At 51.8% G+C, this 12,689-nt stretch overlaps 1 protein-coding gene and 2 long non-coding RNA genes across 3 annotated transcripts; all 3 read right to left on the bottom strand.

Annotated features, from left to right (window-relative positions):
* Window positions 1-3,894: 3,894 nt before the first annotated feature.
* Window positions 3,895-8,740, bottom strand: LOC130584996 (zona pellucida sperm-binding protein 3 receptor-like). The gene is made up of 10 exons (XM_057385301.1): window positions 8,480-8,740; window positions 8,037-8,222; window positions 7,349-7,445; window positions 6,559-6,641; window positions 6,259-6,450; window positions 5,383-5,565; window positions 5,088-5,276; window positions 4,865-4,964; window positions 4,489-4,565; window positions 3,895-3,953 (listed from the first exon to the last, which is right to left on the bottom strand). The coding sequence occupies exons 1-10, from the start codon at window positions 8,529-8,531 to the stop codon at window positions 3,919-3,921; spliced, it is 1,194 nt and encodes a 397-aa protein (XP_057241284.1). The 5' UTR covers window positions 8,532-8,740; the 3' UTR covers window positions 3,895-3,918.
* Window positions 8,741-10,122: 1,382 nt separating this feature from the next.
* LOC130585003 (uncharacterized) lies at window positions 10,123-11,743 on the bottom strand. Its single transcript, XR_008966547.1, has 3 exons — window positions 11,633-11,743; window positions 10,595-10,806; window positions 10,123-10,484 (listed from the first exon to the last, which is right to left on the bottom strand). It is a non-coding gene; the product is annotated as an uncharacterized LOC130585003 (long non-coding RNA).
* A 214-nt stretch (window positions 11,744-11,957) lies between these two features.
* On the bottom strand, window positions 11,958-12,683 carry LOC130585005 (uncharacterized). The gene is made up of 2 exons (XR_008966549.1): window positions 12,586-12,683; window positions 11,958-12,398 (listed from the first exon to the last, which is right to left on the bottom strand). It is a non-coding gene; the product is annotated as an uncharacterized LOC130585005 (long non-coding RNA).
* Between the last annotated feature and the right edge of the window lie 6 nt (window positions 12,684-12,689).

Raw genomic sequence — 12,689 nt, 5'->3', positions numbered from 1 at the left:
CACCAGAGGGAGCTTTCCCCTCGGCCATCCCGGGGCCACTCACCTTTCCTGCACTCTGGCAGGGGTGGTTTCCATCTGGAGTCGGTTCCGCAGGTGCTGCGGTGGGAGCCGCGCAGGGCGTACCCCGGCTCGCATGTGACTGTCACGATGTTCCCTGTCCGGTAGAAATTTCGAGCGGGGGGCACTCTGCCATGCTGGACGCGCGGGAATGGGCACAGGGCAGCTGGAAAAGGGAGAGAGCAGAAATGTTGACCCACAGAGCCCCCGGGAGGGATGGGGTCCGTGCAGCCCGGTGCTCCGTGAGCGGGGGGTCCTGTGGAAGTTGGGGTGGGGGTCCCTGGGGCTGCAGAACCCTCCTTGTGCTCCTGGGGGACCCTGCTGCTCCCTCAGCCGGCACAAACGGGGTGTCCGGGATGTCGCATCAATCACCCAAAGAGCCTTTGCTGTCCTTTGTGCGGCTCTGAAGCCCCTCCTGTGGGTCTGAAGCCCCTCCTGTGGCTCTGACCCAGGGAGATGCTGCTCCAGGACTGGCCCGGGGGTGCCATTCCCTGGCCATTTGTGACCCCAGTGCTGTCACTGCGGGTCCCCTCCTTAGCAGAGCAGCTCAGAATGATGCYGGGTGATTTTTGCCTTCCCTTTTCTGTACCCTYYATGTGTCCCTTSTAMCCTCAGCCTACRYGCTTRTAATTCTTGCAGTCTCATATTCTAACTTAGTTTAGGGGTTCTGCTAAGCAGAAAAACCAAACATCCTCAGGAAGAAGTCAGTGTACTATCCTAAAACTTAAAAGTTAAAGCCTTCTCTCCAAAACATATTGTGCAAACTAAACTCTAACCTCATCCCAGGAAAAAAAATATTTAAAATAAATAAATTTAAAATAAATATATTTAAAATAAATATATTTAAAATATAAAAAATATATAAATATATGTAAAATAAAGAAACATTACTTCCTTTTGTTAAATTTCTTATTAGAAAAATCTAAATAGATATGCTAATTTGTAAAAGCTATAAAACTTGTATGCATACTATACACAATGTGCATTTTCTGTTGAGTTATACACCTAAGATCCCATTAAATACTAAGGTTAAACCATTTTATCCCCTTAACCGTGTCGGTGCCATAATTCAAACTGGCCAATAAGGCCAATAATGGGGGCTCTGCGATGCCGAGGGATCAGCACGGCGCTCCCATTTTCCTCCCCAGGGAAAAGCCCAGGGATCAGCGAGGAGAGGGCAGCGATGAGGAGGATGAAGGCTGCAGGAGGAAGGTCCCAGAGGATCAGAAATGCCTTACCTGGAGCCCCGGGCAGGGTGCTGAGGAGCAGAGCGGCGCTGCCCAGCAGGCACAGGGTGAGGATGGGCACCATCCCCCGGCACTGACAGCGGCTCCGGGGGCACGGGGCAGATTTATGGACAYCCCAGTTCCCCCCACCGCCCCCGCGGGAGGAAGGACACGCTGCTGGGGGATTTTCCAGGGGTTGGGACAGGAACCTGAGGGATCCCCAGTGCAAGGAGGCACAGCCAGCACCCCGGGGTGGCTGCAGGTGCGGGGCAAAGGGCAAAGGTGGTGAGCAAAGCTGGGGACAGGGGCTGAGCTGTGCCCAGGGTGCAGTGTCCTCACTCAGGGGGTGGCCCAGGCTCTGTCCCACGTCCCCAGGTGCTGGTGGCACCTAAAGGGACCCAGCCCAGTCCCCAAAGGGACCCAGACCAGCTCCCCTGCCCAGGTGTGGGATGGGCAGAGCAGGGCATTCCCTCCTCCCACACAAATGGGATCAGTCCTGGATTGGTCCCCAAACCCTCCTGCCTGACCCTGGCTGCTCCAGGGCTCATCCCTCACTGCTGCAAGAATAAAAACCCTTAGAATAAAACCTCCTTTTTGATGAGGAGCTCCAGCTCCCCATCTTGCAGAGATGACACTTTCTGATCCTAAAAYAAGCAGCAAGACACRAACTGCTCAAGTCCTTTTATSCCTTTTATTGACAGAGAGCTTYCAGTATTTACAAATCTAACCAGAATTGCACTTGGGTTGTTTGCATTCAGATTATAAAGTACRATTAKGTACAATTCCATTACAAACCCAGTAAATAAACCCTCTCCAGTGGGATATTTTAGTGACCCCATAGTAAAACTGTCACAGCACCCACAGTTCCTTTCAGTGGGTTGTGGGGAGATCATTCCAAACTGATCCCAAAATCACATGTTAAATTATTTGAAATAAATAGAAAAAACAGAATAAATAAAAAAAAATAATTAAAGAAAAAAAGAAAAAAAAAAAAGAAAATCACTTCGGACTTCGCAGTAGGAATGAATGTGCTGGGATTAAAATAACAAAACCAAACAAAACCCAAAGCTGAGAGGCTTTAAGTTGYATTTTGTCCATTCAGTGATTCACGYAGCTTATGGTAAGAGAGAAATAAAAATAACCAGCAATGGGCAAGTGCTTGTTCTGCAAGACTGAAAAAACTATGACAGCTGAGCAGTGCTCTGCTGGGAAGGGAGAACTTTGGGGTCTGTTGGGAACAAGAGCCATGTGTGGGTGGAAATGGGTTTTTGTGGGGTTTTGTGGGTTTCCCTCTAACCAGGGCCAGGTTCCTGTTAGCAGGGTGACTCCAGGGGAAATGGGGAAAGAAAAGGTCTGTAGTAGACACATTCTGGATGTTTCCTGTTCCCAAGAGTGCACCGTGAGAAGCTCACASATGGGTGATTTACCTCTGCAGCTGACAAAACCCCAAACCTCAACCCTTTGCTTTACCAGCAGCTAAAATTCTGAGTGTCTCAGGCTTAGCGAGCCAGGATTCCACCACRGAGTTGTTTCCTTCTAAACAGGAAACTTTTAATTTTAGCTCTAATTTATGGGATGTCACCTYTTCAGCTTCTCCATGATCCTTCAGCCAGGGTGGAACACCAACGCCTCAGTGTGGCCTTTCCATCAGCCAAAAAAAAGCCAAAATGTGGGGCATTTTACCCCCATTTTTCCTCCCTCACCTCTGTCCACCCTCACACGCCATCCTACGACTGGGCCAGCTCACAGGATGGAAAAAAAGCACCCAAAAGCTGTGGGGTTGGTGTCCTGCTCCCCAGGGAGGAGTTCCTCAGGGATTTGGCTCCATCTGCACCTTTTTGGGATCAGAGCTGTCCCCCAGTGCTGCCAGGAGCAGAGCAATAACCCAAAATCCTGCTGGGAGAGGTGGGGTTTGGTCAAAGGTTGGGCTCAATGGTCATGGAGATTTTTCCCTGATGATTCTGTGGCTGGATTCAGTGATCATGGAGATCTTTCCAGCTCTGAGGATTCTGTGGCTGGATTCAGACATTGGAGATATTTCCCTGAGGATTTTGTGGCTGGATTCACTGATCATGGAGATCTTTCTGTGAGGATTCCATGGCTGGATTCAGTGATCATGGAGATCTTTTCAGGCCTGAGGATTCCGTGGCTGGAATCAGAGAGATTGGAGATCTTTCCCTGAGGATTCCGAGGATTTCAGTGCTGTCAGTACCCACAGGAAACTGGAGGGAAGAGCAGAGCACTGGGAGCACTGGGAGCACTGGGAGCACTGGGAGCACTGGGATCAGTGCACAGATGTCTTCTCACTGCACCCATTCCCAAATTTAGATGCTCATCACCAGCACTGCCAGGAGGAGGGGGAAGATTCCTGCAAGAGACAAATAAGAAGTTTCAGTGTTTAATCACAATCAGCTCTCTTTCCCCTCCCTGCTCCCCTTCTCCTGCCCTGTCACACACTGATTTTAAACAGCAGAAATTCCAAAATGAGCACAAACTGTGGCTTTACATTCAAGCAGAACACACAGCAAAGGCAGAGGGAGGTGGAAAAGGACCCCAGGAACCCCAATCCTCAGAATATATTGGGTTGGAAGGATCCACAGAGATCAAATCCCACTCCTGGCCCTGYGTACAGATTTTACTCACCAACMATKATCGTGTGCGCTGCGCTGCCTGGAAAGGAARAGACAAAACATGAAACTCTGCAGCCACCCAGCAATTCATGAGCTACACAACGTGCAGAGCCTCAGGCTGTAGCACATGGCAAACAATCACAGCACACACAGAACAGGAGCCCTGCACAACCCATCTTCAGAACCCAGGTGGATTCACTGCAGGATCTCACCCCACAGAATAACTCMCTGATGTGCCCAGGCCAAAGAAATRTTTCACTGATTTCATAACAGCCAATTTCAGCATTATACCAAACACTTCTAACATCTGATTATCTTCATCTCTCCCTGCTATGGGAGACACAGAACTTTCCTCTCATGACTGTTTTTCTTTGCTCCATAATTTCTGCTCTTCCCTTGCTCCTTCCCTTTTGTCAGAATGATTCCTGACTTGTACAAGAATATTGCAGCGTGAGTTAGGGTTGAAATCCTGATTTTTACAGCAGGTTTTGGAAGATTCAGAAGTGCAAGTAGGAGCAGCCCAAGCCCACCAGAGCTGGTATTTAATAACTCTGTGCAGGGTTTTTTCCTCTTACAGTAGGGAGGTGCTGGATCCCAATCCACTCCATCTCCTGCGACCACACACTTGGCAGAATTCTGCTTCAATGTATACCTAAGGAAAGGGAAGGAGTTTAGAACTTTCCAGAAGACAAGCCAGGAGGGTTTTTCCCCACAGTCCCCAATGCTGCACACAGAAAGGGATTAACCTGGACTGTGAAATGGGGTCTGCCCACAGCAAATCACTCAATAAGGGCGGTGACAGGAGCCAGGCTGGAGCAGTGCACTGCATCACCCAGCACTGAAGACAAAATATGGAAATTATCTGGACCTTTGAACTGGGAAACCCAGGAGGGATGTGCTGAAATCCCARTCCCACCCCGAGCCTGGCCCTGCTGAGCACAGATCACTCACGGAGCGTTGCAGGTGAAGGTCACCACTGTTTCATACGGGAATTCCTTGACATCTCCAACCACAGCCCCGTGTTCTACTTTGGGAGCAGAGCATTGCTGTCCTATAGACAAAAAAAGCAGCACGGGGAATAATTCAAACCCAGAGATGGGGTGTGACCCAAATTAGGAACATCCCAAGCGTGTCCCGGTCCCTCCCACAGTTTTCACAGAGCAGAAATACTCACGGACACAGAAATTGGGGTCTGCAGCAGACCAGGTTTCATTGCTCTGGCAGGTGATGACAGAAGATTTCCCAGGTGCTGCTGTGTAACCCGGGTTGCAGYGATATGTCACCTCCGTCCCAAATTCAGACTTGTCCTTCACAGCCGTCATCGGGGTGGCAAAAGGGAATTGTGGGGGACGGCCACACAGGACTAAAGGGGGACAAACACACGGTTGGTGATGGAAAATGCCCAAAATCTGCGCTGACAATGGTGAACTGCAGCTTTGGAGCACAGAAATCAATGTGTTTGCTCTCACTTTGAGTGCAGGTTGGCACAGGGGGTGTCCATGTGCTGTTTGCACCGCAGGTAATGACTCTGCTGCCTTTCATGGAGTAGCCAGTATTGCACTCAAAGGTCACTTGGTCTCTGTACGTGTGCTTTGAGCCAAAGCCGGATAACCTTCTCCCATTTGGCACTTGKGGATTTTCACATTTGACCTCTGCAAGTGAAAATGGGACAATAAATGTCGCTGTTGGCCAGACAGCAGACACAAAATAACAGACACAAAGACACACATACACACACACAAAAAGTAACCACAAGGAGCAACAACTTCGTTGGATTCAGCTAGAGATAAAGGATAACAAAAGGGGGAAGGATTCAGTCAGACATAAAGCTCAGAGACTCTGAGAAATCAGAAGGACACACTTCTTTTCACCAAGGACTTTACAGCAATTAAAACCAGGTCACACAAGCCACTTTCTAGAATGGATGGTGTGACGGTACCAAAGCCATCCATTATTTGGATAGATCAACAACAAATATTTGTCACAAGAAATAACAAATTTCTGCTGCAGTGACRCCAGAGGTGTGATGTGAGAAGCCTGCTGAGAGAATCGCAGAATGATTTGGGTTGGAAGGGGCCCCAAAATCTTCTGGTTCCTGGACAGGATGTCACCTACTAGATCAGAAGTGTCATGTGGGACAGGCAGGTCCCCAGTGGAGTGAGAGAGCAGAGACATCATTTCTCATTTTCAGGATGCCCTGGGCATGGAGAAGGAGCTTTTTGTGAGCTGAAGAATCCCTCAAACCAAGCCCTCCCTCTGCCCACGCCCTGGCAATCCTTCCAGGCTCAAATCCACCTTYTCCTATCTGACAGCCCATCAGGAAAGCTCAATGAACATTTATTTACCTTTGCACTCAGGAGCTGGGCTGCTCCAGACTCCCTGGGAGCCATGAGCCACGGTGCAGTAAATGGTGTCATCTCCAATGAGAGATAAACCTTTGTTACAGCGGTAACTCACAGACATTCCAAAGGAGAACACATCAGTCTCGCCCAGGAGCTGCCCATTCTCAATTTTAGGAGGKGGTGGGCAGAGAATAACTGCAAGGAAAGGAAATAATGGCAAAGAAATAAATATTTCCATCAAACGTGGAATGTAGTTTTAGCTTTGAGGAAGATATGTCCATAAACCAATTAAGATGTGCTTACTCTGGCAGATTGGAATGGTACTCCAGGCAACTTGGTTGTTTTTCAATGTACACTCTGCATATGGTGACCCGACCAGTTGGTACCTGAGGAATGGGAAGGTGGAATCTCTTTGAAAAAAGGTGACAAAAAAAGCTGGGGAGGTTGAGAAAGCTGAAGAGTTTCTAATTGTATTCCCTGGAGGAACTGAACCCTGGGGTGTAATCAGCTGGCTCTCCTATAAAGTAGGATTTTCTCAACGCTTAAGGAAATTTAATAAATGATGAAGTTGAAGGAAGATGAATGCTTGCAGTTGGGTACAAACTTACAGGAGCACCACGAGCAGGATTTCCTGTCACCCTGATCTGTTCAGTCCCATCTSTGCAGCAGTAAAGCCAAACAGMAGAYTTTTTTTWTTTWATTTTCTGAGCAGATTCAGGTGTCCCTGTTGTTCCTGAAGGCCTCTCCCTCCCTCTCACCCTGCTCCCAGCCTTCCCAGGACATCCCAACCCTTTTTCCCCAAAGTTCCTGGGTATGACAGGAGCAGCCTGACTCACCCTGACACACACCTCAATTACCAATGAGAACTCACAGGAAATGAGCACAATTCTTTACAAAACAGCTAAAAACAACCTGCAAAATGCCCACGGGGGACCAGAAAATGATTTGGTTTGACGGCAAAGCAGGGGGACACCCCGACACCCAGGTCCCTGTCCTGAACCCCTGCGTGCCAAGGGCCAGTCCCAGCATCTTTGAGTGTCCCCTGGGTGCTGTCACCCAGCCTCAGCTCAGCAGGAGCCCGGGTGGCACTCACCCAGGGTGACAGGTGAAGGTCACAGTGGCCCCAAAGAGCAGGTCGGTGTCAGTGTGAAAGTTGCCATTCTCAATGTCCGGCTGCCCACACGACTTTCCTGAAAGGACAGGAGCTCAGAATGAGCTTTGTTTTATAGGATCAGAGCGACGTGCAGGTGACAGCAGCTGTCTGGTGGCATTATGGACTCAGTGACCCGGTTATGAGCCCTCAGAGCAAGGGCCAGCCCTTGCAGAAGAGATCCAAAACCACGTTAACTTACGAGGAACTGAAATCAAAAGCAAGTAACAGCACAGCCAGAGCTAAGGACAGGTTAAAAATAGCCCGGGTTATGTTCTTACCAAGCAAAGAAATGGATAAAGGGCCAGCAGGCTCAAGACAAAGCTCTTGGCCCACGGGGAAGCAGGGGATGGGGACAGGGAGGGACAGCACAGATGTGTCACCCTAAGGACAAGCGACACCCGCAGCTTCCCGCACGCCGCCCTTTGCTCCTGTACAGAAAATCACAGCGCTCCCGCTGTCAGCAGGGGCGGAATGAGGAAGAGCAGAGATATCTCGGTGATTAACATTTCTAAACAAATGCGGGCACGTGTTTTCAACTGCTCTAAARCAGCGACATGGGACAGAATTCTGAGCGGTCCCGGGGCTTGGGGCGCTGCCGGGATGTGCCCTCCCGAATCCCAGAACCCACCGATGCAGAAAGCGGATTTCTTGGACCAGCTGGAGTTTTCCAGACAGGTGATGTCGGGGGTCTCGCCRCCGTTCCTCACGTACCCCGGGCGGCACCTGTAGCGCAGCACGGTCCCCACGGGGTAGGACGGCTGGAGCTCCGAGACCGGCTCCGCGAACTGGAACCTGGGCGGCTGCAGGCAGTCACCTGCGGGCACAGGGGTGATGAGAGCGGGCCGCATCCCCGTTTCCCCGTTTCCCGCTGCTCCATCCCAGTTTCTCCTCTGCCCCATCCCCGTTTCCCCGCTGCCCCATCCTCGTTTCTCCGCTCCCACATCCCCGTTCCCCCGCTGCCCCATCCCCGTTTCCCCGCTGCCCCATCCCCGTTCCCCCGCTGCTCCATCTCAGTTTCCCCAGCGGAGCCCCATCCCCACGCAGCCCCTGTCCCCCCGTGTCCCCGCTCACCCGCGGCTCCGGGCAGCGCCAGCAGCAGCACGCAGAGCCAGCGCAGCGCCATGGCCCGTGTCGCTGCCGGTGTCGCCCTCGTTGTCACTCCCGGTGTCGCTCCCGGTGTCACTCCCGGTGTCACTCCCGGTGTCGCTCCCGGTGTCGCTCCCGGTGTCACTCCCGGTGTCGCTCCCGGTGTCGCTCCCGGTGTCACTCCCGGTGTCGCTCCCGGTGTCGCTCCCGGTGTCGCTCCCGGTGTCACTCCCGGTGTCACTCCCGGTGTCGCTCTGGTGTCGCTCCCAGTGTCACTCCCGGTGTTCCTCCCGGTGTCGCTCCGGGTGGACAGCGCGGCTCCTTTCGGGACAGGCGGAGGGCTGCTCAGCCACGGATTTCTCTCACGGCTTTTGCACGAAGAGGCTTTTTTTTTTTTTTCTCCGGCTACGGAGGGAAGCGCAGGGGTATTTGCTCTGCCGAGCYCCCGGGGCTGCGGGCAGGGTCCCCGGGATGGTCACCGGGCGCAGCCGCTCCTCCGCCGGCTCCCGGTGAGGTTCCCACACCGGCTCTGGCCGTTCCCACCGCGCTGCCGCTCTTTATTTCGCCAGGTAGGGAYTGATATCGCTTGAAAGAGGAAGGGCGAACCAGCGGCTGTTGACACCGGGCTCAGGTTTCCTTCTCCCCTCCCCTGCCGCGCCCAGTTCTGGGGAAGGCGTTCACCTCCGCCGTGTGTGAGCCAGCCTACTCAATCAATGTTTAGATTTACCGTAATCGTGCTGTGAACACGTGGGAGTGCCCGTCTGCCYTGCCCGTTTTTCAACCCGACCTTTGCCATTCAACGCAAGAACAGCGAGGTCACCCCAGATTTCGCGGAAAGTGCATTTGAGCTCCTGCCACGACCAGGAGGGGACAGCGAGGGGTGGCAGCCAGGAAATGGGGCAGCTCAGGTGGCCATTGGCTCTCCCTCCCCTCTCCCCTGCCCCGCAATCCCACAGGAATTCGCTGTGCCCCAGYACAGAAACACAACAGCAGAGTCAGGTGAGTGTTTGGCACTTTGGTTTCCCTGTGACACCGCTCCTCTTCCACAGAACAACCAAAACCCCGACCCAATCTCCTGCAAACACTGATAGAGCAGAAAGGCAAATGTTTCAGCCTCTGAAACAATTATCAATATTTTGCCAGCACAGCAAACAGAAAAGGGAAGAACAGCTGAGCACAGAGCACGTAGTTCAATGCTCGAGCTGCAGACTGGTTTTTTTTGTTTTTTTTTTTTTTTTTTTTTTTTTTTTTGTTTGTTTTTTTTTTTTTTTTTTAAGATAGAGAATATAAAACCAGCACAGGAATATTCAGGGTCAACCCACGGAAGGTTCCAGCTGGGGGAAGCTCACACCTGCCCTGGCACTGCCCGGGTGCTGCCCAGGGTGGACAGAGGCTCCAATCCATCGGTGCTGCCTCACACCCATCATCACAATTCCCAGGAAGGGTCAGGCATCAGAGCAGCAGCAGCAGCAATTAGCTGAGCAGAAGTAATCAGTGAACTTGATTACATTGGGTGAAGAATGASGCTGCAAAATCATTTAAGGCGTTCTACAGGAAGGCTTGATAAGTAAATATGAAATAAACCCCAGAGCCAGGATACCAGTATTCAYTATTTCACATTCCTTTTATTTACAAAACAGTTTTACTATAAATACTGTAAATGTTGCACACTACGAAAAGAAGTTCAGTTAAAAAAATGTRATTTATAAAATACAAATAAATCTGACAAGATTGTGCAAAGAGGAAATTATTTTCCTAGTGGAAAGAAACGTTTACTGGATTTTTAAAGGCTCACTTGAGGAGCTACAGAAGTGGTTTGTTCATACAAAAATAAACAAAAAGGTAGGTATTAAACCTACACGGAGCTGGTTTTGATGTTTGACTCTTCTGCTTCTTTGCCAGGTCAGGTGGTGGAGTCAGACCCTTGAGTTTGAGTGGGTTTATTGCACTAAGAACCGAATCCCTGCTGGGATCAGTGTCGGAATTCATCCTGCAACAAGAAACAAGCGGTGATCGGGGGGRTCCCTCGGTCTGGGGAGGGTTTGTGGGGCCCTGTCCCCCTCCCCAGCACCCCCGGGTGTTTTTGGGGACAGCTCCTACCGTCGGGTGCCGGGCGCTGGGGCTGGCACAGGTGAGCGTGGGTGGGCACGGAGCACACGGGGCAGGAGTGGCAGCCGGGGCTGAGCGGGGGCACCAGGTGGGCCAGGGTCCCCTCCCCGGCCAGGGGACACACGGGGCAGCTGGCACTGTCCCCGTGCACGAGGGACAGGAGCTGCCGGTCCGTGCAGGGAGCGCAGAGAGGGCCCTGCGGGCTGTGGGGTGAGAGGGGAGGGTGAGCCCTAAAAGGGTCGGGACAGAACCTGCCCCTCACCAAAGCACCTAAGCAGCGCCCACAAAAGCTGATTTCCTTCCCAATTTCCCTATTGAAACTCAAATAAGCAGAGATTCAGGAATGCAGAACTGCAACAGCCCCTCCAGCACTGGGGGCYGACAGAAGGAATGAAAAACCCCAAAACAAATGCAGCAACCAGGAGCTCACACTTCCCAAACCCGACACAAGCAGATGCACATRTCAAACCAAGTTTATCTGTTTTTTTACATGAATTTGCCTCTATCAATGCTGACCGTTCAGGAAGCTTTGTGAGCCTGAGCGAGCCCCAGACTCACGTAGGCAGGTGAGAAAGAGAAATAAATAACCTGAACAAACAGCTTTATCCAGCTCAGCTCTGCCCCAAAACCTTCCCTTGCCACAAACAAACGAACCACACCTACAGGTGAGAAAARCACCGGGCAGAGGGTGAGAGGAAAATCCCACTGCACTGCAGGGTCTCACTGGGGCTGCTGAACCAGAACCAGAGCAAAGAACACAGGGCTGAGCCGGGTGAGCACAGCTGAGGAGCACGGAGACATCCAGAAAACCCCACAGGAATCCAGAAACCCCACAAGCATCATCTGAATAAACCCCACTGAGTTTCACATCTCTGCTTGAGCAGGCACCACACTTCCMCCCCGACACGGGGCTGGGAGCGAGCGCAGCCAACATTTACACAATTCCAGTTGTTTTTATTTGAAGCTGAGCAGTGAACTGTCGGTTTGGAGGGCACTGCTGCTGACAGGAGCTGCCCTGGCCACACTCACCCCCTGTCCCGCCAGTCCCCCGGTGTCACAGCACTGCTGTCACCCTGGCCAGTGTGAGCACGGAGCCAATTCTCACAGATGGGGCAGATGTGSTCGCTGTGGAGAAGAAGCACTGAGGRTGTGCATTCCAGGCCATTTCWGGGGTTTGGAACAGCCTGGGACAGTGGAAGGTGTGGGATAAGATGAGCTTCAAGGTCCCTTCTAACCAAARCCATTCCAGGATTCTGTGACAAACACAGTTCTACTTTATTCTGAGAGGATTTTTTGTTCAAGCCCACTGCGGTTTCTGTGTATTTTCGGGTGGAACACTGACCTTTGGTGGTCCTTGAGCTGCTCTGCCTCGCTGCACTGGGGACCAGCTTCTCCCGTGCCCTCAGCTTTGTCAGGAGAGCTGAACACAGAGAGAGAGAAAACAAACCTGAGCGTGCAGCTTCCCAAAAACACCTACTGCCCAAAAGAACCACCGTTTCCTAAATATCAAATACTTGCTCCTGCTAAAACAGAAACCAAAATAATTCCAACTGCAACACTCMCTTCTCCCCCTTCCCACAGAGCCCTGCCAGGGCTGTACCTGGTGCCCACTGGGCTTTGGCTGTCCCCAATGTCACCCATGCTGGGGACTGAGTAGGTTCGTGGTTTTTGGGGTTGGGAGCTCAGCCAGCGCTGGCAGGAGGCGCAGGAGCGGCGAGCGGGGTCCGGGATGGTGGCCAGGTCACCGTGGAGCTGCTCCTCGCATTTGGGACACACGTGGCAATTCCCGGTGTGGCTGTGGGTGAGAGGGGTGGGGGAATYCATCAGAGAGCAGCCAGCAAACCCCAAACCGTCCCGTGCCTTTTGGATAACAAAATGTTCATTGTGGCATTTCAGAGTCARAAACTGCTCCAAAATYTTCTGTACAGRTGTGCTCAKCACYCCTGKCAYRAGMTCRTGGGCAGGTGAACAAGCAAACCTACCAAAAATAGAAATTCCATGGCTTGGGCTGCTTCTTCTCACCCCTTATCCCTGGGCTCATGGCTGCATCCCCTCCCTTCGTTTGGTGCTTTTTTAAATTCACATG

The sequence above is a fragment of the Malurus melanocephalus genome, unplaced genomic scaffold (assembly GCF_030028575.1).
Source record: "Malurus melanocephalus ecotype Western Australia unplaced genomic scaffold, MMel_1.1 scaffold_808, whole genome shotgun sequence".
Classification (NCBI taxonomy): domain Eukaryota; kingdom Metazoa; phylum Chordata; class Aves; order Passeriformes; family Maluridae; genus Malurus; species Malurus melanocephalus.
This window is presented reverse-complemented; position numbering and strand designations above follow the sequence as displayed.